This window comes from Coccinella septempunctata, chromosome 6 (assembly GCF_907165205.1).
Source record: "Coccinella septempunctata chromosome 6, icCocSept1.1, whole genome shotgun sequence".
Classification (NCBI taxonomy): domain Eukaryota; kingdom Metazoa; phylum Arthropoda; class Insecta; order Coleoptera; family Coccinellidae; genus Coccinella; species Coccinella septempunctata.
This window is the reverse complement of record NC_058194.1, coordinates 8,894,282-8,922,103: the sequence shown is the minus strand read 5'-3', so window position 1 is coordinate 8,922,103 and position 27,822 is coordinate 8,894,282. Positions and strand designations below refer to the sequence as shown.

At 35.5% G+C, this 27,822-nt stretch overlaps 1 protein-coding gene across 3 annotated transcripts in view; it reads left to right on the top strand.

The window, feature by feature from the left end:
• The window catches only part of LOC123315853 (sulfite oxidase, mitochondrial-like), an 857,507-nt gene that overhangs the window by 689,840 nt on the left and 139,845 nt on the right, over positions 1-27,822 (top strand). For all 3 annotated transcript variants that reach the window (XM_044901741.1, XM_044901739.1, XM_044901740.1), the window contains exon 10: positions 15,040-15,209. In XM_044901741.1, the coding sequence (XP_044757676.1) occupies positions 15,040-15,209 (170 nt within the window). The remainder of the gene's footprint in view (positions 1-15,039; positions 15,210-27,822) is intronic.

Below are 27,822 nucleotides of genomic sequence, written 5' to 3'. Positions count from 1 at the left end.
AGAGGAGTGTTCCTGGGAGATTCGCTAAGCCCGTTATTATTCTGCATAACACTCATGCCATTATCGATTGAGCTGAGGGCAAGCAAAATAGGATACAAGGCCGGTCCACCAGGCAGAAGGAACCACCTGATCTCCCATCTTATGTACGTAGGCGACTTGAAACTCTACGCTCCCTCCAGGACCGCACTACAGCAACTATTGAATATCGTTTCTGACTACACCTCTGCAATGGGAATGTCGTTTGGTTTAGACAAGTGTGCTGTTTTTCATCTCCGCAGGGAAAGGGTTGATGATCCAGGAGAAGTTATCCAACTGGAAGATGGAATGACTTTTCGACGTCTGGAAGACGGAGAAACTTACAAGTTTCTCGGGATGAAACAGAGGGGAGTACTGGAGACAACCCAGATAAAGGACGCCTTATCAGCCAGCTACAAGAAGAAGCTGAGAGACATCTGAAAATCACAGCTGTCAGGAAAGAACAAAGTATCAGCTACAAATATGCTAGCCATCCCGATACTTACCTACTCTTTCGGGGTGGTAAACTGGACGGTGAACGAACTCCTCGATCTTGATAGGTCAACAAGAAAAACGATGAACATGAATCGTAGCCTTCACCCAAATAGCTCGATTCAGAGGATATACCTTCCCCGAAGCCAGGGGGGTAGAGGATTGCACTGTTTGGAATATCAACACTATCAACAAACATTGGAAACAGCAGTAAGGGTCCTAAGAAGTGAAGATCCGCTTCTGAAGTTTGTAGCTCAGCATGAACTCGCGAACCACGGAGCCTTCCTATTCCGAGCTGGACAGAGAGCCTTGGAGAAGCTCGGTATATCCGGCGTGTCGATCGATCCTGAGCGTGCTGGAGCACCGATCACTCAAGCGGACCAAAGAAGGCTAGCAAGACTGATCCGGAAGTCTCAGTCGAATACATTACTCGAACATCATATGAGTAAGAGCCTGCACTCCATATTTTTCAGGAGTTTAAAAGACCAAGATCTGTCGGAAGAATTGTCTTTCGCCTTTCTAAAGTCGGCTAGCCTTAAGTCAGAGACGGAGGGATTCCTGATGGCGTGCCAGGATGGAGTAATAAATACCAGATGGTATAAAAAAAACATCATGAAAATGGACACCCCAACAACGTGCAGAGCGTGCCATAGTCAACAAGAAACGATTATGCTCATTCTTTCCGCCTGCAGAGTCCATGCTCCATCGGGGTATATAGAGAGACACAACGCGGCACTCAGAGTTCTCTACTTCCATCTGAGGGCGGCATATGAGATAGACAAAGAACCGGTGCTACCATATGTGCCTCTGGAGATTGAAGCGGTGGTCCAGAACGAGAAAGCCCGAATATACTGGAACTATCCTGTCTCAACAACACGGCAGATCAATGCAATAAAGCCAGACATACTCCTTTTGGACAAAGAGCTGAAGGAATCGTTCGTCGTGGAATTCTCATCCCCTGCAGAAAACAACATGGTGATGAAGGAAGAGCAGAAAAGTCAAAAATACAGAGATCTTGTTTTCGAGCTTCGAACTATGTACCCAGGTCATAAAGTCAGGATGGTTGTACTAATCATAGGATGTCTCGGAGGAATGAGAGCCAACTACGTGGAAGAATTGAAGATTATTCCGGCCTGCAGATCTTGGGCCGAGATACTAGCGCACAGAATGCAGAAGGCGGTGTTGCTTGGGTCACTGCATATCATCAGATCACATGAACTCTAGATGCCACTCGCAGCTCATCTCTTTTGTTAAGGGACGCTGCAAGGGCCGGACGAAGAACTTCTCCGTGAAATGTGTAAGGGGTTTTTAGTGAGTAGCCAAACAAGATCTCGGAGTCTCACACTACCTAGAGTGCGGACCCTCTGGGTGCCCATAAAGGGTTTTCCCCTCACACGAAGGAAAAAAATAATAATAATAATAATAATAATTACGAAGTGCCAACACGGCTTCCGAATTCGTAGGTCGACGGATACCGCGGCATGTGATCTAGTTAATTTCATCTATAGCAGTTTGGACGATGGAATTTATGTAGCGGGGTTATTTTTCGACAAACCCGTTTGAGATTCGGAGGCATTTTCCTTGAATGGATAAAAAGTTTCTTAACTAATCGATGGTTGATTGCGAAAGTAGGTCAACACACCTCAGGAAAGTACCCGGTGGAAATGGGTGTTCCCCAGGATTCGGTTTTAGGACCCCTTTTTTTCATCCTTTTTATAAATGACCTACCGGATTCCGGATTATATCACGAACCATCTCTTTCACGCATTGATTATTAAGATTGTGCTATTTGCAGACGATACCTCGTTTATCATTACCGCACGAACTTGAGGCGCAATGAGAACAGGTTGTGAATTTTTGATGGAGTGCTTCTCTGATTGGTGTTTCAGGAACTCCCTCATATTGTATGTGAAGAAGACAGAACTAGTCAATTTTCAAGTACGAGATTCCAATAATCAGTTCACCCAGAACCTTCAATTCGGTAATTTGAAAACTTCTGACTGTATAAAGTTCCTGGGCTTGCATATCCATGAAAATCTGACCTGAAGGGATCATGCGGATTTTGTCTGTAGGAAACTTAGTAGCTCGATTTCTGCTCTGAGACGTATAAAACTTATATTACCGCTTGATTCTTTAATTAGTTCTTATTACTCACTCGTGCACTCTCATCTCAACTACAACGTTGTTCTTTGGGGTAATTCCTCATACAGTAGGGTAGTTTTTGTTGCTCAAAAGATTCCCAGGGAGTCATGTAGACCCTCTTTTATCAATAATAAAATAATGTGTTTTCCATGCATTTATATTCTCGGCTGCCTGTTGTACACTCGTAGGAACATGCATTCGTTGAATAAGTGTTCTGATTTTCACGATTTTGACACGAGGCATAAAGAAACCCTCTGTATTCCAAAGCACCGAACCTGCGAAACTCTAAATTTCAACTGTCACCTATGTTTAGTGGCATCAAATTTTTTAACCATCTGCCTGATAGATTAATGGTTTTGGAGTACAAAAGATTCAAAAACGAGATTAAGACCTTGCTTCTAGAGAGGTGCTTCTACAGCGAGGACGAATATTTTGAGGCAGTTATATAGGAATTGAAGTGCATTGTTTCATGTCTCTGTCTTTTTACCCTTCTATTGTATTGTTTCTCTTGACGTTTCCTATACAAATGTATTTTGTCTAAGGGAAGAATGAATGACTTTAGCCTTGCGGCTTTCTCACTCCTCTCCAGAGGAAAATTCACTTATCCCAGATATCTCAGATATCAAAAGGATTAAGTTCTGTTGGAGCCATGTGGTGGTCGGGTCCGGGTCGCTCCTAGGCTCCCTGCTGTAGGTTGGATTCCTGCTCCACCCGCACTTCCTGTCGGAGCAGACGGTGTTCCTCTGCATTCCCCATGTACTTGCGTACAGTTCTCGACGTTCCGAGCAGTACAGCCTTCTGCATGACTCTTTAGATATTTTCGTCCAACTGAAGTTTCCTCAAGTTCTCTAGTAGTTTCTTCGGTATCAGGCCTGTAGATGAAATGACAATAGGGATGGTCTTGATATCTTTCAGCTTCCACTGTCTCCTGGTCTGTTCCTCGAGATCTCACTACTTTGAAATTTTTTCAGTGTGCCTATCTAGAAGATTGATATTATTTGGAATCGCCACATCGATGAATAGGGATCTGTCCTCATCCTTATTGAGCAATATGAGGTCTGGTCTATTCTGGGTTATTTTCCGGTCTTTGAGAACCGTACGATCCCAGTAGAGCTTGTGATGTTCATTTTCCAACACAGCATCCGGATGGTAATTGTAATAAGGAACCTTTTTCGAAGTTAGAAGTTGGTGTTGTAGTGCCAATTCTTGGTGAAGAATCTTGGCAACAGCATCATGTCTATTTTTGTACTCCGTGCCCGCGAACTTCTTACATCCCCCAGTGATGTGCTGGATAGTTTCATGTGTTGCACAGCCATAACGACAGCTATCGTCCGCCACTGAGGCATCCTTGGCGATATATTTCATTTAATTTCTTGTTGGAATCACCTAATCCTGGATGGCGAGCATAAAGCCCTCTGTCTCAAGAAACAACCTTCCGGAAGTCAACCAGTAGTTCTACGCAGATATGTCGACGTAATCATGGTTGATCTCGTTCTGGTGCCTTCCATGCAGGTTTGCCAATCAGTTTCTGCATTTTACTTTCTGCAGAGTGTTAACAAGTGATCCTGTTGTAGCTTTAACGGTGTAGAACTATCAGCAACACAAACTATTCGATGGAGTTCTGACGAAACAGCCTTGCTCAGGAAATATTTTCGAAGTCCTTCAATTTCCTATGCAATTCCTCTACCCCCAAGATATCGTAGCAGCTCTGTCCGTTCTATTGAGCTTTTGGGGTGATGTCTATTGTGTTTAGTCAGCATCGTCCTTATTTTTCTCTGTAAAGCTGCTAAATCGGTGGTCGTCCAAGAGATGATACCAAATGAATAGCTCAGCGCCGAGCAAGCGTAGGTGTTAATTGCTTTCATCAGATTCTTGCTGTTAAGACCAGTTCTCATTATCCTTCTCAATCTTCGCGTAAACTCTTCCGTTAATTCCTTCTTCATCTGGATCTGATTGATTTTTCGTGCCTGTTTTATGCCTAGGTTCTTGTATGTGTCTCCTTCCTTTAATGCTTCAATTTCCGCAACTTCCTTGAGTTTGAACGTACCATCTTCTATTTTTCTTCTCGTTATGTTCAGCAGTCGAAATTTTTCTAGTCCAAACTTCATTTTGATGTCTTCCGAGAACTCCACCATTTTCAACATCTGTTGTATTTGTTTTTTGGTAGATGCGAAGAGTTTCAAATCGTCTATGTAAAGGAGATGATTCAGTTTCTTTATAGTTCTACTGCCGCTCTTGATGGAAAATCCGTAGTCCGTAGAATTCAATCTATGAGACAAGGAATTCAGGGCTATGCAGAACCACAGAGGGCTCAGTGAGTCTCCTTGGAAAATTCCGCGTCTTATTGGAATAGTTCCTGTTGTAATGGAGCAATCTGCTGCTTTCATTTGAAGACTAGTTCGCCAGGTTGACATGGCGTTTTTCAGGAACTTAACAATATTGGGATCCACCTTGTAAATCTTCAAGATCGTTGATGCATAACTAATTGTAATATTCTCAATAACATAATATTCTATGTATTCTCAATAACATAATATTCTATGATTGGTCTGTGTGCGCATGCCCTGACAGGTCCAGTGACTGGAGACCGCCAGCCACATACGACATTGTAAAAGTTACCGTTGGTGTCGATTAATAGAGTCAGTTGAAAAAGCCTTACGAATCTTTTGAACACCATACTATGCAACATGGCGCAGTCGGTGAAAAACTGAAAAATATTAATAACAAATTGGTTCTAATTGACAATTACGTGAAAGTAGTGAATAAGAACTATTTATGCCAGAGGATCGCAAAGATAAACGTGAAATTAACACTTCTGTAACCCGGAAGAACAGTGAGATCGGCATGGCGCAGTACATAAAACCAGTGGAGGCTCTGGTATTGAGTGGGAATCTCAATGCAAATTGAAAGAAATTTAGATTAAACTATGAAATATTTTCAACGGCAGCAAATTTGGATGCAAAAGAAGATAAAATTAAGAAGGCGACGTTCTTGAACGCAATTGGATCTGATGCTTTGGAATTATATTTGACCTTCAATCTCCCTGATGAAACTACGTATTTGGAAATAATTCAAGCTTTCGATAAATATTGTTCGCCGAAACAAAATGTTGTATTTGAAAGATATAAATTCTATACCAGAAATCAAGTACATGGCGAGCCCTTCGATAACTATCTCATGGACCTCAAGAAGTTGGTTAAATCATGCGAATTTGGAAATCAAGAGGCGTCGATGGTCAGGGACAGGATCGTTCTAGGCGTATGGGACAAAAATCTACAAGAAAAACTTCTTCAGATTGGGAATATGGAGTTGGACAAAGCTTCAGACCTATGCAGATCGTGGGAAGTAACTCAGGAACAAACGAAAAAATTACAAGTTGGAACGAATGTGACTGATGTTCATTTTGTGAAAAAAAAAAGTACCAATCATCAACAAACCATTTTTCGAAAAACCATAATTCAAATGCTTCTAATTCTAGAAACAAATGTTCACGATGTTTATCTCACCATAAAATTAAAGCATGTCCAGCATATAACAAAAAATGTAATAATTGTCACAAATTGAATCATTTTGCTAAAGCATGTAAATTTCGAAAAGTCAGAGCTATTATTGGAAATGATAATGATATAAATTCTGAACCTGATAATAATTGTGATGATTCTAGCTCATTCTATGTGAATAGTATTTCTAATATTAGTTTTATATCTAGGAAAAGCTGGACAGAGAGAATTAGAGTTGGTGGTATTCTTGTCGACTTCAAGTTAGATAGTGGTTCAGACAGCAATATTATACCGTTGAATATTTATAAAAAAATGGATGAGTCTTGTAAGAAGTTAAAACCTACCTCAATAATATTAGAAGCTTATGGAGGTCAGAGAATCAAACCTCTAGGAATAATTGATTTAGTCTGCGAACATAAGGGTGAGAGAGGTGTATTTCCGTTCTTGATTTTAAATGAAAATTATATTCCAATACTTGGTAATGAAACCTGTGTTACAATGAATTTGATTAAGAAAGTAGAAAGTGTTGAAAATAATGTTAGTGGTATTAGCCGAGAAGTTTTTCTAGAGAAACATAGTAGTTCGTTCAGAGGTATCGAAAAATACAGCGTTCCATATAAGATGAAATTAAAAAATGATTATAAAGCTGTTATGAATCCTTCACGAAGAATTCCTTTGAAATTGAGAAAACAATTTTCAGAAACTTTGGAAGAATTAGAAAAATTAGATATTATTGAAAAAGTGAATCAGCCTGTTGAATGGTTGAAAAATATAGTTATTATTGAAAAGAAACAAGGCAATTTGAGAATTTGTCTGAGTCCCTTGGAATTAAATAAATATTTGATTAGAGAGCCTTTTGTAATGCCTACTTTAGAAGATATTTCGGAAAAATTATGTGGAATGTATTTTTCGGTATTGGATTTCAGTTCGGGATTTTGGAATGTTGAGCTAGATGACTCAAGTAAATTATTGACTTGCTTTGCAACCCCTGCAGGGCAAATATATTGTTTTAAAAGATTAGCATATGGCCTATCTGTTGCACCCGAAGTTTTTATGCGATACACTCATCAAAATTTTGGAGATTTACCGGGAGTTTTTATATATGTAGACGATCTGTTGGTTATGGGTGAAACACTTGAGGAACATGATGAAAATTTACGGAAGGTATTAGAGCGTGCTAATGAAGTCAATGTAAAATTCAATCCATCAAAATTTCAGTATAGGTTAAAAGAAGTTAAATATTTGGGTCATATTTTTTCAGAAAAAGGAAGAGCAATAGATACGGACAGATTAAAAGCCTTGGAAAAATTGGAAATTCCTAGTAGTAAAAAGGAACTGATGAAGGTTCTTGGTTTTATCAATTACATGAGAAGCTACATTATTAATTTGTCCGAATTGACAGCTCCTCTACGTCAGTTGATTAAAAAGGATGAAATATTTATGTGGACAGATGAGCACACTAAAATATTTGAAAAAATTAAAAAAAATATTTTGGAGGCCCCAATCTTACAAACATTTGATGAATCAAAAGAAATCGTCATCGAAAGCGACAGTAGTCAAAACGGATTGGGATGTTGTTTGATACAAGAAAATAAACCAGTAGCATTTGCTTCTAGAAGTCTCTCAGACACAGAAAAACAGTATTCAATGATAGAAAAGGAATTATTAGGCTTGGTTTTCGCTTGCAATAAATTTCATAATTACATTTATTCTAGAGATATCAAAATTAAAACTGATCACAAGCCACTTTTATCTATAATGCCAAAAGAAATTCATAAGATACCCTCTGCAAAGTTACAGAGAATGAGATTAAAATTACTAAATTATAGTATAAAATTGGAATATGTTTCGGGAAAATATATGCATCTATCTGATTATTTATCTAGACATTTTCTTGAAAACAAGGGTGATGAAGAAAAAACTTTGAGTGAAGTTATTCATACTATTAATGTCAGTGATGAGAAAATTAAAGAGTTCCAAAAAGAAACTAGAGAAGATGCAGTATTGAAACATTTAATCGATGCTTGTAAGAATGGTTGGCCTTCACATAAAACAAAAGTCAAGGATGAAATCAAATTTTATTATCAATTTCGAAATGATATCACATTGGATGATGGTATTTTGTATATGAATGATCGTATCATAGTTCCAAGCAATTTAAGAACACAGATGTTAGAACTTCTACATGAATCTCATTTGGGCACAAATAAACTGAAATGTGTGAAGAAGCGAAAGAGAAAATGAGAATAGACATTTGAAATTGTAATTTTAGATTAGGATTTAGGTTAAGATTTAAATAAGGTTAGGGCATAGGTTAAGATATTGATGTGCCATAATAAAAAATAATAAAAAAAAAAAATAGAAAAAAAAAATTTGAATAGATTCTGATATGTATCATTACTAGTAGCTTGTAGCATCATGTATTTTTAAGAGGAAGGAGATGATGCATAACTAATTGTAATATTCTCAATAACATAATATTCTATGTATTCTCAATAACATAATATTCTATGGTTGGTCTGTGTGCGCATGACCTGACAGGTCCAGTGACTGGAGACCGACAGCCACATACGACATTGTAAAAGTTACCGTTGGTGTCGATTAATAAAGTCAGTTGAAAAAGCCTTACGAATCTTTTGAATACCATACTATGCAACAAACGTCAAGAGCCATTCGTGAGGTATAGAATGGAATGCTTTTTTGTAGTCTATGTACGCAGCGTAAAGATTTCTTCGCTTGGGGAACGCTTGATTTCAGATAACTGAATCTATTATTTGTTGTTCTTTGCACCCTAGGATGTCTTTGGTGCTTCCTTTCTGTTGCATGGCGATGATGTTATTCCTTTCGCAATGGTTGCGAATTCGGTTTTAAATGCACGATGTGATTAATTTGTACATCGTTGGAAGACATGTGATTGGTCGTTACTTGAATGGGTCATCTGTATTGCTTTGGTCTTTAGGTACCAGGTATGTTGTGCCATGTGTAAGGAATACTGGCATTCTTTCAGGATTTTCAATGACATCTTTTATTGCGGAGGTCAATTTGTCATGCATGATCCAAAGTTTCTTGATCCAGAAGTTCTGTAATCCATCAGGCCTAGGTGTTTTCCAGTTGTGTAGTCCCCTGATAGCTGTTTTTACTTCTTCGTTTGTGATCATGTCATGCTGCATCGACTCATATTTTATTGCTTCAGATTTTTCATCTTCAATCCATCCGGTATCTTCATTGAACTGAGGTTTCGTTGATAATTGTTTGGTCCAGAATTGTGCAATGGCTTCCTTTGGTGGTAACTTTCCATTTTCTCCATCCGACGATGTGAGTGACCGGTAGAAAGTTTCTTCCGACTTTTCGAATGAATTATTGTCTCTTTTCCGGCTATATTTGCTTTTATATCTCCTCACGCGTTTGCATTCAGAATTAATTTTTGCTTTAGAGTGTCGAGGCAATAGTGAGCTGTAGCATTCTCTCGTTCTGTGTGTGTCCTGTTTCTATCCATGATCTCTTTAGTTGCTTTCACAACCTTTCTTCTTCGATTTCTGTTCAAGTACTCCGTCAGTCTTCCAATGTCAATTCTTAGCCTTTCTGTTTTTTGTTGAAGTCGTTTCTGCCATGCTGGCGCGTGTAATTTGTGTAATTTTGGACCATCGTTGTTCGTTCGGCGAATTTTTGCCCCTATGGTTTTCGCTGTCGAGAGCGCTGCACAGTAAAAAACTAGATGCAGATATTCCAATGAACTTCCGTTCTGTAGGTACTCAGGTAAAACGTCCTTATTCAAGATGTCGATTATAAGTGACAGCTTCTTGGATGTATTGAGTCGGGGAAATGTTATTCGATGAAGAGGATCTGTCCCTTCCAGTTCGGCGAAGTATCTCCTCATGTCAGAGTCAACTTGTCGGTGGAGCTCTTCCCTATCGTCCTGGAGTTCAGGCTCACTTGGGTTGCAAGATGGACTTTCAGTATCAATGTCTTCTGGGTGTTGTTGCCCAGGCATGTGAGTTTCATCAGAAGTGTTGGTGTTATTCTCTATTGCTAGCGGACGCTGAAGTTCTTGTTTAATTGCGTCGATTCCGGCCGTTAGTATTAGTTCATTTCTCAGAATTACGCGGTACTGGTCTGCCACTCGTTGTTCAGTGACATTGAGATTTGAGTAGGCGTTGCAGAATTCCTCATGGAGCCTTTTCCTATAGTTGTTCGTGTTCTGCCCTAGTCCCGTGATGGAGTTATATATGCGCACAGTTGTCCACTTCATGCGTTTTTCAACTAACCCCGCTTGGGTGAGCACTGGCTGAATATCCTGCGCAGCACCTTTAGCGGTTCGAGTCGGCAATTGAATTGGACTCGTTGGTTGCTGTTGTTGCTTTGGAGCTGTAGCTTCTTTTGCAGCAGGAGCCCGCTGCCTCAACATCCTGCCACCGACGTCCCGCATGCTGTCATGTCCAGCGCCGGCTCCAGACGTACCCTGACGATCCCCAGGCAGCGACTTGTTTCCGAAGCTTCTCGTTATCACCATTTCTATGGGTTTGTGCTCCCCTTTCTCGTTTTGGGTGAGGGGTAGAAAAATGAGAGCAGAAAGAGCACCCCTATAAAGGATGTGAAAGAGAGAGGAAAAAGGATGGGACTGCGGACAGCAGGCGTGACTGGCTGCACCGTCTACGTCGTTACGATGGCTACCCGGCAGGCCATCTACCAGATAGCTGCCAGGCAGGCAGACACAATATTATTATTATTATCGTCTGGTGACTTCCGACGAACATTACAGGTTGTGCTGGGACGGGGGTTTCCGAATAATTGGTGTAGGATTCAGAGAAAATAGTTACTGACAGAAATTCTCAATTTATCATATCTGAAAACGTTTATCATATAAGGATACAAAATTATCAATCTCACCTGAAAACGTTGACCAAGCTCAAGAGTGATATTCTCACCGTTATAACAGCAAGTTAATCAAATGAACTCGATAAAAGGCTCAATGAAATAGCTTCAATAATTAAGATTCGTCACTCGAGAAGATGTCGATTCGTAAATGATGAAATGAATCAAGTGATCAAAGAAAAGAACACCACACATGGACAAACGATAGATTCCATCAAGATTCGGATTTTAATGAAAATGGAGCGCCTGGTTCTTAGATAACCCATCATACATGCACAGTACAGGGTGCTCTTGTACAAGGTCATTTCAAAATCGACAGCCGATGAAATAAAATCATCAACTGCCAGAATTGTCTCAGAACAATTGCTGGATATAGGTAATGGCCGTGTTCCGGTCGATCAATCGACAGGTTTGATTTAATTTCCTTCAAATTTCGACACTTTTGTATCAACCAAGTATGAGCTCATACGAGAAGTATTTCCAAATATAATTGCCAACTACAAAAACCTGAATTGATTGAGTTAACGAGCCATTCTTGTGGCAAAGAACCTTTGTTCTTGTTGTTGATCGGTTATTGGTAATTCAAAGTGAAATTATTGGTCCCCTGCTTTGTTTTAAATCTATAGATAGAGTGCAACAAACGAGAATGAAACTACAAATTATCCAACTGCGTTTTTGATCTCATTGGATTTACCAGGTTTGACACCACACAATTTACAACTGAAGTCATTCATCAGTTGTCATTATATTGAGAAATCTTAACCAGCCAAAATTATGCAACGGAACACGTCTGGTGATGGAACACCTTAAAGGTAACATGATTCATTGCACAATACTCAAAGGAATTCCGATGATCCGAACAGATATGCCTTTTGGTTTCTAGAGAATTCAATTTCCCATTCTTCTTGCGTTTGCTATGACAATTAACAAATCGCAAGGCCAGTCCTTGGGTGTGTGGCTTAAATCTAGAAAATATTTGTTTTTCTCATGGCCAGTTGTATGTTGCGTGTTCACGAGTCGGCAAACCTGCTGCCCTATTTATTCCCGCAACTAATAATGTCGTTCATCACAAGGTACTACAATAAGGGAATTGTAAAATATTCGAAACATAGTTATAATATGTACAACAATTCGGTACCCACCTCTTGAATAAAGATAATTGTTTCAATGTGAATAACAATGTATACAGCTATTTCAATGTAATTAAATATTTTTTATATTTTGTACTTTGATTTCACCTAATATACCTCGTACTTGAAAAATAATGATAATAGTAATAATAATAATAATTTAATTAGTTGATCAACTATTTACAACCTGTAAAGTAAGTGAAAGAAATACTCAAAAATGCCCCTTAACGTGAGAAATCAACAATCTCTTGAATTCTCTATAATTGGTACATCTCTTCATCTCGCTAGGTAAACCATTATAAAATTTTAATCCTCCAATCAAAGTAGATCCTGATGTAGAGCTCGTGCGGAATGTTTCCACATAAAAGTTGTTCCTATTTCTTGTATGGTGTGTATGAATCTCGGATGTGTATCTGATGTGCTCACAAAGATAGTCTGGCAGCATTTTATGTTCAACCCTATATATGAAATCCAGTGTTTTGAATATAATCCTCTGTCTCACAGTCATCAAGTTCAGTGCATCTAACATGACTCTAATTGGCGTTCTTCTATTACAGCTCAAAACTATTCTCATGCCTCTGTTCATCACTTTTTGAATTTTTTCAATACTGTTCGACTTTAGATTGAACAATAAGGATGTACAAAAATCCAAATGGGGCAACACCATCGACTTGAATAGTAGCACTTTCGTTTTAAAGTCTATCTTATTACTGATATAATAAGATAAGATAAAAAATACCAATGGTAAGTTCAACTTTATGTATTTCTAAGACGAAACAAAATTCGCTGGGTCAGCTAGTTATATAAAATTGCAGCAAATCCAATACACGACAGCAAAAGCGAAAAAAAAATTGAGGATATCCTCCCCACGTGAGCACAGGTCTGGTAGTTGGAAAAGTTCCAACTTCCACAGTATTCTCGAGAATACGGGTACAATAACAAAATAGAAGAAGAAATTGTGTAACAAATAATAATTTCGAACTCATATACAGGGTGTGGCGTAATGAATGGATAATATGGAGCCTGCAGGTAGAGGAATCTATGGCGGTTCAGAAAAATATATTTTACGTTTAGTAAAAGTGCCTTGGTTTTCGAGATATTCGACATTTTCGAAAATTCAAGAAAATCATACCCTTCGCCACTCTTTTTGCAGGCAAGACTCCAAATGAAAGAATTTTTTCAAACTGTTTTTTGGATAGTATTCCTGGATAGATGCGCTATCGAATGTAAATTATTATTTTTGAGGCGCATGAATAGTTTTTCATAAATAAAAGAATTAACTCAAATTTTCCGTTTTGCTAATTTTTTTTCCTAAGTTCAACCCAGCGTGGTGTGAAAAATAATATGGTTACCTGAGTGCCAAAGCAAGAGAAAACATGCCTGTTTCACTGAGATTCTGAAATGGTATAACTCACTCTATTTTCAGCATTAAATACAAAATAAATTTCTATTACAATGAGTCAAGGCAGAGTTTGACGTAAGCCTTTTTCTTTAATTTCTAGCAACTGAAATGAGACTTGCAAGCAGAATAAAGCAATTATTCATATGAAGTTGTAGAGCATCCAATACAGCTCCTGATGCACACTTTGAACACTTTTTGTGAAACTCGATTCAATTAAACAATATTTTAAAATTGGTTTTTTTCCCTCGTATTCTTTCATTATTAAGCCCTATAGTTATAAAGTTAATAGTTGTTAAGCGAATTTCAAGTAACGAAGTGAATTTTAGCACTTATTTATTAAAAAAAAAAGCTGAAAATTAGGTAATTTTTATTACATTGAGTCAAGACCCTTGTTACAAAAATGCTGAAATTTAATGCATAACTTGAAATCAACTTAAAAATATTGATTTCACAACGTTGGGGTTCAATAATAAAAGAAAACGAGAAAAAATAATAATTTTAAAATATCGTTTCATTGAATAAAGTTTCACAAATCACAAATGATGCTTAAATTGGCCACCATGAGTTCTGATACATGCTCTATAGTCTACACTTTCTAATGAATCATAGCTTTATTGTATTGATATCAACAATTTTAAAATGAGTATCGTTTCATTGAATTAAATATCACAAAAGATTCTCTAAGAGGCCACCATGAGCTTCAGTAAATGCTCTATACCTTCTTATAGACGATTGCTTCATTCTGCTTGCATTTCTCATTTTAGCTGATAAAAATTTCAGAAACACTGTTTACATTAAACTAGGCCTCAACTGATTGCAATAGGAATTTATTTTGTATTAAGTGCTGAGAATACAGAGAGTTATACCATTTCGGAATCTCAATGAAACTGGCATGTTTTTTCTTGCATTGGCTCTCAGGTAACCATATTATTTTTTACACCGCGCTAGGTTGAACTTATGAAAAAAAATTAGCAAAACGGAAAAGTTGAGTTAGATCTTTTTTTCATGAAGAACTATTCATGCGCCTGAAAAATAATGAATTACATTCGATAGATCATCTATCCAGGAATACTATCCAAAAAACAGTTTGAAAAAATTCCTTCATTTGGAGTCTTGCCTGCAAAACGAGTGGCGAAGGGAGTAATTCTCTTGAATTTTCGAAAATCTCCAATATCTCGAAAACCAAGGCATTTTTACTAAACGTAAAATATATTTTTCTGAACCGCCATAGAGTCCTCTACCCCCAGGCTCAATATTATCCATTCATTACGCCACACCCTGTATGTGTATTTCAACGGAGCAGGAGCAGGAAGAGTACGTGACCACACATACTTGTAAGAAATCGCCACGTTTAGAAAAAATCTTTCATATAGAATCTTGGTTGTGGAAGAAAATAATTTTCAAGATTTATTTTTCAAACGTGCGCTGCTTGATATAATTCATATTACGTACTCACAGTTACAATAATTCCATTTTTTTTCTTTAGGATATGCCTTTTCTGGCGGTGGACAGAAGATTATTAGGGTGGATGTGAGTGCAGATCAAGGAGAAAATTGGCATACTGCAAAATTTACTTATCAGACAGATGTGAAACCACCACGTCATTATTCCTGGAGTTTATGGTGTTGTGAATTGCCTGCTCCGAAGGGTAAAAATGTAAGTTTTCTCTGAAGCATAATTCAAGTTTCAATAATATATATAATATATATATATATATATATATATATATATATATATATATATATATATATATATATATATATATATATATATATATATATATATATATATATATATATATATATATATATATATATATATATATATATATATATATATATATATATATATATATATATATATATATGAACCCGTAGTTCGTTGTTACCTCCGTTAAGTTCATTGGGCGACCTGACCTCCGGGTGAAGGAGTTTTTTAATTGGAATAATTTTTGCTTATATATGTAGAGGGGAAGGTAAATAACAGGGGTACCTAAAGAGGGGAAAAGATTTTCATAGAAAAATTTTTCTTTAAACGAATCAGACCTTACTACCTCCGCATATATTTCTTATTAGTAGTGCGCTCTCACCTCCCGCAACGTTGTCAGATTTCAGGAGGACAGAAAGTAGGGCAGCTTGAATTCTACTCATATACAGCTGCTCTTCCGATTCATTCACACATACTGAAACCTGTAAATAGTTCGAGAACGATACTGATATTAATAAACTTCATACGCTAATAATTGATTGATAAGGATTCGGAGTAAATGAATTTGGACAGAAATTATTATCTTTTCTTCATGAATATCAACAGTTTTGAATAAGTATGCTATGTCTACGATACTTCGTCCGATAGGGGAGTTTAATACCGTATAGGTCCTAAAATGAATGATACATGACAATGACATTTTTCGGTACATATGAGATTAATTCCAAAGACAATTTTACCGAATTTGTTCTGGTATGAAATAGTTATCTAAATTTTGGGCATTATATTCACGACATGAGGAACTCCATCGAAATGTTTTTCCCGAATGAATCAACAAAGATATACGTTTTACTTTCAGCTTCTATACTTCATTCACTTTCATTTTAGCAAAGGATTGGCCATGGAAATTGAATACCTTTCACTCTGTATGGTACGAAAATGTTGGGTTAAGACGCTTGTCAAAACATTTTTGAGTTTTAAATAAATGCTACGTAGTCCGTTCTACGTGAGACTCTCAGTAATTACGTATTTCATCACAATGTCAAATCACTTCGGAAAATATTGCGTCGAAAATATGTAACGAACATAATTGACATTTATACAAACTGATTGAAGACATACCAAATCTATTTATTTACATGGAAAATAGAAGTAATCAGTAGCTTGAGGAGAGTTACTGTTGTTTATTTTCTTTGGCTGAAGGCTGAAGACGTTACATCAGTTGTAGAATTAAAAAAAATCAACCCGAGGATGAAATGCATTTGATGCAGTGTTAGCATTGAATTGAATACTCATAGGTGGTAGGGAATGGGTATCTCTTGAAGAAATGAACGGATAATTACGAGAATGTTGAATTCCTCAACAAAAATCATCTTGCGTGAATGGTAGTCAAAATAATTGAAAGAAGTTTGAAGAAACAGGAGCTTCACCTTCAAACAAAACAACTGCCTAGTATTCATGTCTGTATTTTCAGTACATTGATATAATAATTATAATTATACAGGGTGTGGCGTAATGAATGGATAATATGGAGCCTGCGGGTAGAGTACTCTATGGGGGTTCAAATAAATATATTTTACGTTTGGCAAAAGTGCCTTGGTTTTCGAGATATTGGGGATTTTCGATGAATCACCCCAAATAATAATAATAACTGGATATTGACATTTTTCATCATAGCGGTTCAAAAGAAACTCCTTGATTTAATGGCATTTCTTAATTGCTCGAGGAGTCTTTTGAAATTTTTCACTACACAGGGTGTTTCACAAGTAAACGGACAAACGAAAACCGTGAATAGAGGGCATTGAGCTTAGTTCAAAAACACCTCATATGTGTGTCTTAGACATTCCGTTTCCGATATAGAGAGGAGTTTATTCAAATTTCCCTAATGTTTGTTCGGCCATAACTCCAAATATTTTAGTTGGATTCGGCTAAAAATTCATTATCCGCTTAAACTTCTAAGTTTCAATGAAACAGAACATTAAAAGTTGACTAACACAGGACCGGACTCATTGAGGATATATTCAAATTTAAACTCATGCAAAACACTCTGTTTGTAGTTTTTCTCGTCATAATTTTGAATTTTTCAGGTATCTTCATTGATTTTCTCAAAATCAATGAAACTTTGGTATGCCTTTTCAGATTATTTCTAATGAATAATTGTTTGATCGTGAAATGTCTGGAAAAAACAGCGCTGCATATTGACTTTTACTTCACATTTATTAATGGGATGAATATGATCGCCAATCAACTGAGGAAATCTAAAAATGGAATTGGAAATGTTCAACTGAATTTTTTCGTTCTCAATATATGTCTTGCATTTGTTTTTGATATTTATAGCATATCTGGTTATTCAGATAAGTGATTAACAGTGATAATAAGCTTTATTATTGATAATAAACAAAAATAAAAAAAACTACCCTATCATGATCATGAAAATAATAATTATAATTCGATATCTTCCGAATGAATCGCTTTTTATGGACAACGTGGAACTGAAGTAATTTTCCGAACTGATTTTCACCTCATTTGGTCTTTTAGTGAAGGTAATGATTGGCACTTCGAATAAGTGTGATAAATGCACTTTCGAATTCTTTACTGATTCCGTTATGGTCATTATTGGATCTATGGAAATCTATGGATTGTTCTGGTCTTATTACAATTTGTTATTGAAACATTGATGATATTCATGCACCAGCAAAAGTATTTATCAGTATTTCAGGTCATTTTATAAGAAGGGTAGGACCACAATATTGGACTGCTAGATCTCCAGATCTGACACCCCGCGATTTCTTTCTTTGTTTTTATTCACACAACTAGTTGTCCATAGAAAAATAGATTCATTCTGAAGATCAAGTTTTAATTTTTAGTTTCAAGATAGCGTAGTTTTTCGATCCATATTTGGGTATCATCAATTTTGAAACATTTTATCCTTGTGAAAGAGTATTTTGAAGACCGAATATGGTATAATTGTTGAACACATTCAACAGAATATTCTTCGAAAAAAAATCAATTAAGGATTTCTAAATACATTTTCATGAAGTGCTCTATTCCTTAGAGGCGTCTGACCAAAACAATTATTTCTAGAACATGATCAACAGGTGGGGCAACCCAAAAATCAATTCATTTTGAGACAATAATAATGCAGATAACAAAAAAGTTGAAATTATGATTAAAAAACTACATACACGGTGTTTTTATGAGTTTGAAGTTAAGTAAAGCCTCACTGAGCCCGGTCCAGATTTTTGTCGAATTTTAATGCTCTGTTTCAATGAAATTAACAACTCAAAGCTAATTATAAATTTTCAGTCGACTTGATCAGAATTTCAGGAGTTATAGGCAAACGGAAATTCGAGAAATTTCAAAAAACCCCGAAGAAACCTATATATAGGGGGCCCCAAAACTATTGAATCAAACGTCACACCACGATAGAGTAGATCAAATACTATCGAATGACACCAACATTAGTTGAGCGAAAATGTACCGTTTCTAAAAAAACCTAACCTAAAGTTGCCGATTTTCGAACTATTTTTTCAGTCACAAGGCCAATTTGTTATTAAGGATAGCGTTTTTCTCCCATATTATCCACCATGTTTATTCTGAGTATTAAAAATCATGTAGAAAAAACAATTGTTTTAATTTACATTTACTTAGGTTATGGTTATCGATTAACTACTTAAAATAATTTCAATTAGGGGAGATGAAACAATAATATTACTTCAATATAATTTAAAATCGATATCCTTTTTCACAAACTGGCCCTGTTATTAAGAAAAATAGTTCGAAAATCGGCAACCTTATGTATTTTAATAAAATTCTGATTATTTTGGAAACGGTACATTTTCGTCGAACTAATGTTGGTGTCATTCGATAATATTTGGTTTACTCTATCGTGGTGTGACGTTTGATTCACTAGTTTTGGAACACCTTGTATATGGTATGATTCTGAACTCAGCTCAATGCCCTCTATTCACGGTTTTCATTTGTCTGTTTACTCGTGAAACACCCTGTATACTCCTTGTACTCTGAAAATTTTAAAACGAATGCCCTCACCGTCATATGAAAATTCAAATTCTTCTTGTTGTAAGAACCGTTCATCCTTTCACCCAACGCCGACCCTAGTTACATGGCCCGTTGAAAACGAAATCGGCATCTGTTTACTGCAAAACACGTGTTAATGCTGATACGAAGGGTTCAAACTTTTCTACCTGATTCGAGCTTTTTAGGAACGAATTGCTCAAGATGCCGAGTTCGAATAACATTTCGTTTTGCGTGTTATATTGGATAAAATTGAATTTATTGCATGGATGATTCGAGAATTATTGATGTCCAGAATGCTCCAGAATGATGAAAATTTTCAGATTTCATTGAAATTCTTGCGAAAATTATCTCGTATATTTTCAAGTTTAGATTTTAATTCATTCAGAACTTTGAAGTTCGGCAAATAATGATGTAAATGATATAGATAACAGTCAATCACATTTCCTTCAGCGCAGTTGTTGTTTTGAAGAAAAAGCAGTAGATTCTCGCAAAATCCGAAACTCTACATGTATAGCAGTTGTTCAGTTCGGGATTAAAGTTTATCCTAGATTGATTTTGACATTTCAGTTCAGTTCTGTCAGATTATCTAGGATCATCTTAAATCTCTGCCTCATCCTGAACTGAACAACCGGGCCTTATAGTAATAGCAACGTAGCATTCATTAAGTCGGTATATTATTGGAATAATACTAATTTTTTATAGCGGAGAATAGTGGTTTTCAGCCTCGGTAGGTATTCACGAAATTCATTTTATTATGTTTTTTTAAGGTGAATCGGCCCGAAATCTTGGATCCCCCGTCCTGCTAGTTTCGTATACTTTTATGACAATAGCATAATAACTCAAATTTCAACATTTTCACAGAAATTTTTGAATTTAAGGGAGAGACACATTGAAAAAATCGATAGCAATTTACCGCCTAAACTACGAGCTTGCCGAAGTTGAAACTGGTAACAATCTACTCAGTGCTTCATAATATGTATAGTTTTATGACTCAGTGTTTTTTAGAACCTGTGAAAAAAATTAAAAACTGTAAACTCGTCATCGCCTTCCAAAGGCTGTATCTTGGAAGGTCTGTCGATTTGGAAAATTTACAGGAAATACCCCCGCTTATTTTCATTAAGGAATCATCTCCCTTATTCCTTCGCATTTGTTTACAGATATCCTGTATATAGCTATATTTTATCTATGTACCTTTTTATTTTAGATAGTAGAAGTTAATCAATCATCTGTATATCAATCATATGTATCCGAGTATGTATCTATATTATTAACTTCATTTTGAAGATTCATTATATCTTGACAAAAATATGGTTGCAATTTCAAAATATGTTGACTCGAGGCCTTCCAAAGACTTCAATATTGTTTATTTTTTCCCTTACACCCTGTATGATCTATCGAAAAATGCAAATCTGTTTTGGCGAATTCTTCATAAAATCTTACTTGTTTCGATATAATTGGTAATTTTCTTTATTATACATCACTGAAATATTTAAACCAGAGAGATGCTACAAGCTCTTAAAATTTTTGGGAAAATCAAATATTTAAACATAATCGATAATAAAAGAGATGTTTCTGAGCAAAGGATTCCTCAAAATCTTTGAGAAATCTGATTCAAGAAATATATAAAGAGCGTTCCATTTGAAATAACACAATGTCAAACATTCGGTTTAGCCGACGTTGTTCATTTCTGTGATATTGTGAAATTTGTAGCATTTTTTTCTCCTGATTCTGAAATGAAAATTTTCGGATTGGCTCATTGTCCTTGAATATTCATCACCATTAACATCTGAATTTTCTTATCCAAAAAATTTTTCTCTCTGAACAGGTTATTTTATTATATTCAATGATACAATACTGATTATTCGTTATACTAATAGGTAGTATTATCTATATGGATCATTTTCATAGAGAGAAGAAATATCATTATGGACAAGACTCAAATCGATTCGTTTTCAGATAGGTAATGTTCGCCAAATTCAGAATTATAGTGTAAGCTTGAGATGAAAGAAGTTCAACGGATGCATAGATATACGCACGATGAAATATAAACAGTCATAATCCCATTCGAGAGAGCCAAGATTGGTTCTCTTTCACGTGATTCTTTCCCCTACAAAGGAATGCGATAAAAAATCGTTGAGATATGCCGCCTGGCTTGCAATAATGGAGGAGAAAACGCGCTGCGCCTCTCATTACTTAATTCCTCCGTATACTGATATTCCGCCTGTCTACATCTGCTTGCACAGTACAACGTTGCCATTTTCGGAGGTGCAAACGAGCAAAGAGTCTTTCAGAGTAATTCTCCGATATACAGCTCAGCACACTAGCGCCAGTGATATACACTCGAACTAAAAGATTGTTCAGTACATAAAGGGGGTGCGTTGTGACCTCAAAACGATTTTTTGATATGTTGGTCCCTGAAGCCTCCTGAATCTAACAAGCTAAAAAACAAGGCAAAACGTTGTCACCTCCGATTTCGGAGGTGACATCGATATATATGAGGTGAGAGCGTTAAACGAGTTACTATTTTGGAGGTGGTATTAACACTTTATAACTATATATATATATATATATATATATATATATATATATATATATATATATATATATATATATATATATATATATATATATATATATATATATATATATATATATATATATATATATATATATATGAACCCGTAGTTCGGTGTGACCTCCGTTAAGTTCATTGGGCGACCTGACCTCCGGGTGAAGGAGTTGAGTAATTGGAATAATTTTTGTTTATATATGTAGAGGGGAAGGTAAATAACAGGGGTACCTAAAGAGGGGGAAAGATTTTTATCGAAAAATTTTTCATCAAACGAATCAGACCTTACTACCTCCGCATATATTTCTTATCAGTAGTGCGCTCTCACCTCCCGCAACGTTGCCAGATTTTAGGAGGACAGAAGGTGAAGCAGCTTGAATTCTACTCATATATAGAATACAGCTGCTCTTCCGATTCATTCACACATATTGAAACCTGTAAATAGTTCGAGAACGATACTAATATTAATAAACTTCATACGCTAATAATTGATTGATAAGGTTCGTGATCTCGGTGTAAATGAATTTGGACAGAAATTATTATATTTCCTTCATGAATATCAACAGTTTTGAATAAATATGCTTATGTCTACGATACTTCGTCCGATAGGGGAGTTTAATACCATATAGGTCCCAAAATGAATGATACATGACAATGAAATTTTTCGTGACATATAAGATTAATTCCAAAGACAATTTTACCGAATTTGTTAGGGTATGAAATAGTAATCTAATTTTTGGGCATTATATTCACGACATTAGGAACTCCATTGAAATGTTTTTCCGAATGAATCAACAAAGATATACGTTTTACTTTCAGCTTCTATACTTCATTCACTTCTATTTTAGCACTGAATTGGCCATGGAAATTGGATACTCTGTATGGTACGAAAATGTTGAGTTAAGACGCTTGTCGAAACATTTTTGAGTTTTAAATCAGTGCTACGTAGTCCGTTCTACGTGAGACTCTCAGTAATTACGTATTTCATCACAATGTCAAATCACATCGGAAAATATTAAGTTTAAAATATGTAACGAACATAATTGACGTTTATACAAACCGATTGAAGACATACCAAATCTATTTATTTACATGGAAAATACAAGTGATCAGTAGCTTGAGGAGAGTTACTGTTGTTAATCTTCTTTTGCTGAAGGTTGAAGACGTTACATCAGTTGTAGAATTCCAAAAAATCAACCCGAAGATGAAATGCATTTAATGCAGTGTTAGCATTGAGTTGAATACTCAAAGGTGGTAGGGAAGAGGTATCTCTTGAAGTAATGAACGGATAATTACAAGAATGTTGAATTCTTCAACAAAAATCATCTTGCGTGAATGGTAGTCAAAATATTTAAAAGAAGTTTGAAGCAAGAGGAGCTTCACCTTCAAACAAAACAACTGGCTTGTATTCATGTCTGTTTATTTTCATTACATTGATATAATAATAATAATTATACAGGGTGTGGAGTAATGAATGGATAATATGGAGCCTGCGGGTAGAGGACTCTATGACGGTTCAGATAAATATATTTCACGTTTGGTAAAAGTGCCTTGATTTTCGAGATATTGGGGATTTTCGATTAATCACCCCAAATAATAATAAAAACTGGATATTGACATTTTTCATCATATGGGATCAAAAGAAACTCCCTGATTTAATGGCATTTCTTAATTGCTCCATCGAGCAATTAAGACTCATCAGTCTTTTGCGATTTTTCAGTACACAGGGTGTTTCACAAGTAAACGGACAAACGAAAACCGTGAATAGAGGGCATTGAGCTGAGTTCAAAAACACCTCATAAGTGTGTCTTAGGCATTCCGTTTCCGATATACAGAGGAGTTTATTCAAATTTGCCGAATTTTCGTTCGGCTATAACTCCAAATATTTTAGTTGGATTCGGCTAAAAATTCATTATCCGCTTAAACTTGTAAGTTTCAATAAAACAGAACATTAAAAGTTGACGAACACAGAACCGGACTCATTGAGGCTATATTCAAATTTAAACTCATGCAAAACACTTTGTTTGTAGTTTTTTTCGTCATAATTTTGAATTTTTCAGGTATCTGCATTGATTTTCTCAAAATCAATGAAACTTTGGTATGCCTTATCAGTGGATTATTTTTAATGAATAATTGTTTGGTGGTGAAATGCCTCTGGAAAAAACAGCGCTGCATATTGACTTTAACCTCACATTAATTAATGGGATGAATGATGAATATGATCGCCAATCAAATGTGGAAAACTAAAAATGGAATTGGAAATGTTCAACTGAATTTTTTCGTTCTCAATATATGTCTTGCATTTGTTTTTGATATTTATAGCATATCTTGTTATTCAGATAAGTCATTTACAGTGATAATATGATTTATTATTGATGATGAACAAAAAATAGAAATAAAAAACTACGCTATCATGGAAATAATAATTATAACTTGATATCTTCCGAATGAATCGCTTTTTATGGACATCACGGAACTGAAGTTATTTTCCGAACTGATTTTCACCTCATTTGGTCTTTTAGTGAAGGTAAGGATTGGCACTTCGAATAAGTATGATGAATGCAATTTCGAATTCTTCACTGATTCCGTTATAGTCATTATTGGATCTATGGAAATCTATGGATTGGTCTGGTCTTATCACAATTTGTTATTGAAACATTGATGATATTCATGCACCAGTGAATGTATTTATCAGTAATTCAGTTCATTTCATTAGAAGGATAGGACCCCAACATTGGACTGCTAGATCTCCAGATCTGACACCCTGCGCTTTCTTTCTTTGTTTTTATTCACACAACTAGTTGTCCATAGAAAAATAGATTAATTCTGAAGATCAAGTTTCAATTTTTAGTTTCAAGATAGAGTAGTTTTTCCATCCATATTTGGGTATTATCAATTTTGAAACATTTTATCATTGTGAATGACTATTTTGAAGACCGAATATGGTATAATAGTTGAACACATTCAACAGAGTATTCTTTGAAAAAAATTACAATTAAGAATTTCTAAATACATTTTCATGAAGTGCTCTATTCCTTAGAGGCATCTGACCAAAACAATTATTTCTAGAACATGATCAACAGGTGGGGCAACCCAAAAATCAATTTATTTCGAGACGATAATAATGCAGATAACAAAAAAGTTAACATTATGATTAAAAAACTACATACACGATGTTTTTATGAGTTTGAAGTTAAGTAAAGCCTCACTGAGCCCGGTCCAGATTTTTGTCGGATTTTAATGCTCTGTTTCAATGAAGTTAACAACTCAAGGCTAAATATAAATTTTCAGTCGACTTGATCGAGAATTTCAGGAGTTATAGCGGAACGGAAATTCGTCAAATTTCAAAAAACCCCGAAGAAACCTATATATATATATATATATAGGGTGCCCCAAAAGTATTGAATCAAACGTCACACCACGATAGAGTAGATAAAATACTATCGAATGACACCAACATTAGTTGAGCGAAAATGTACCGTTTCTGAGAAAACCTAACCTAAAGTTGCCGATTTTCGAACTATTTTTTCAATCACATGGCCAATTTGTGATTAAGGATAGCGTTTTTCTCTCATATTATCACCCCTGTTTATTCTAAGTATTAAAAATCATGTAGAAAAACAATTGTTTTAATTTACATTTACTTAGGTTATGGTTTATCCTAAATTGATTTTGACATTTCAGTTCAGTTCTGTCAGGTTAATCTAGGATCATCTTAAATCTCGGCCTTATCCTGAACTGAACAACAGGGCCTTATAGTTATAGCAACGTAGCATTAATTAAGTCGGTATATTATTGGAATAATCTTAATTTTTTATAGCGGAGAATAGTTGTTTTTAGCCTCGGTATTCACGATATTCATTTTATTATGTTTTTTTTTAAGGTGAATCGGCCCGAAATCTTGGATCCCCCGACCTGCTAGTTTCGTACACTTCTTTGACAATAGCATAATAACTCAAATTTCAACATTTTAACAGAAATTTTTTAATTTAAGGGAGAGACACATTAAAAAAATCGATAGCAAGTTACCGCCTAAACTGCGAGCTTGCCGAAGTTGAAACTGGTACCAATCTACTCAGTGCTTCATAATATGTATAGTTTTATGACTCAGTGTTTTTCAGAACCTGTAAAAACAAAATTAAAAACTGTAGACTCGTCATCGCCTTCCAAGGCTGCATCTTGGAAGGGCTGTCGATTTGGAAAAAAATTTATAGGAACTAGCCCCGCTTATTTTCATTAAGTAATCATCTCCCTTAGTCCTTCGCATTTGTTTACAGATATCCTGTACATTTTATCTATGTACCTATTCATTTTGGATAGTAGAAGTTTAATCAATATGTGTTATTTTCGAAGACCAAAACAACAATTTCAATTGCACCTTAGTTGTTATTTATGAGAATCATCATTTATTTTGAATAATAAAACTGCATGCGAAAATATTTGAATTAACTTTTGTCATTCTCCTTTGATCATGCGTCCATCATAGTGTTCGCTTTTCATCATAGCTTTTGGGAATTTACCAATCAATCATCTGTATATCAATCATATGTATCCGAGTATGTATCTATATTATTAACTTCACTTTGTAGATTCATCATGTCTTGACAAAATTATGGTTGCAATTTCCAAATATGTTGACACGAGGCCTTCAAAAGACTTCAATTTTTCTTATTTTTTCCCTTACATCATATATGATCTATCGAAAAATGCAAATCTGTTTTGGATAATTCTTCATAAAATCTTGTTTCGATATAATTGGTCATTTTCTTTATGATATATAACTAAAAAATCCAAACCAGAGAGATAGTACAAGCTCTTTAAATATTCGGGAAAATCCAATATTTAAACATAATCGATAATAAAAGAGATGTTTCTGAGCAAAGAAATCTGTGCTCAAAATTATTGAGCAATCCGATTTGAGAAAAATATATAGAGCGTTCCATTTGAGATAACACAACAATGTTCAATATTCGGTTTAGCAGACGTTGTTCATTTCTGTGATATTGTAAAATTTGTAGCATTTTTTCTCTTGATTTTGAAATGAAAATTTTCGGAATGGCTCATTGTCCTTGAATTTTCATCACCATTTACATCTGAATATTCCTTTCCAAAAAATTTTTTTTCTCTGACCAGCTCATTTTATTATATGCAATGCAACAATACTAATTATTCGTTATTTTAATAGGTAGTATTATCCATATGGATCATTTCCATAGAGAGAAGCAATATTATTATGGACAAGACTCAAATCGATTTGTTTTCAGATAGGTAATGAAATAGTTCGCCAAATTCAGAATTATAGTGTTAGCTTGAGATGAAAGAAGTTCAACGGATGCATAGATACACACAATGAAATATAAACAGTCATAATCCCATTCGAGAGAGCCAAGATTGGTTTTCTTTCACGTGATTCTTTCCCCTACAAAAGAATGCGATAAAAAATCGTTGAGATATGCCGCCAGGATTGCAATAATGGAGGAGATAACGCGCTGCGCCTCTCTTTAGTTAATTCCTCCGTATACTGATATTCCGCCTGTCTACATCTGCTTCGACAATACAGCGTTGCCATTTTCGGAGGTGCTAACGAGCAAAGAGTCTTCCAGAGCAATTCTTCGATATACAGCTCAGCACACTAGCGCCAGTGATATACACTCGAACTAAAAGATTGTTCAGTACATAAACGAGGTGCGTTGTGACCTCAAAACGATTTTTTGATATGTTGGTCCCTGAAGCCTCCTGAATCTAACAAGCTGAAAAACAAGGCAAAACGTTGTCACCTCCGATTTCGGAGGTGACAGCGATATATATGAGGTGAGAGCGTTAAACGAGTTTCTATTTTGGAGGTGTTATTAACACTTTATAACTTTATATATATATATATATATATATATATATATATATATATATATATATATATATATATATATATATATATATATATATATATATATATAT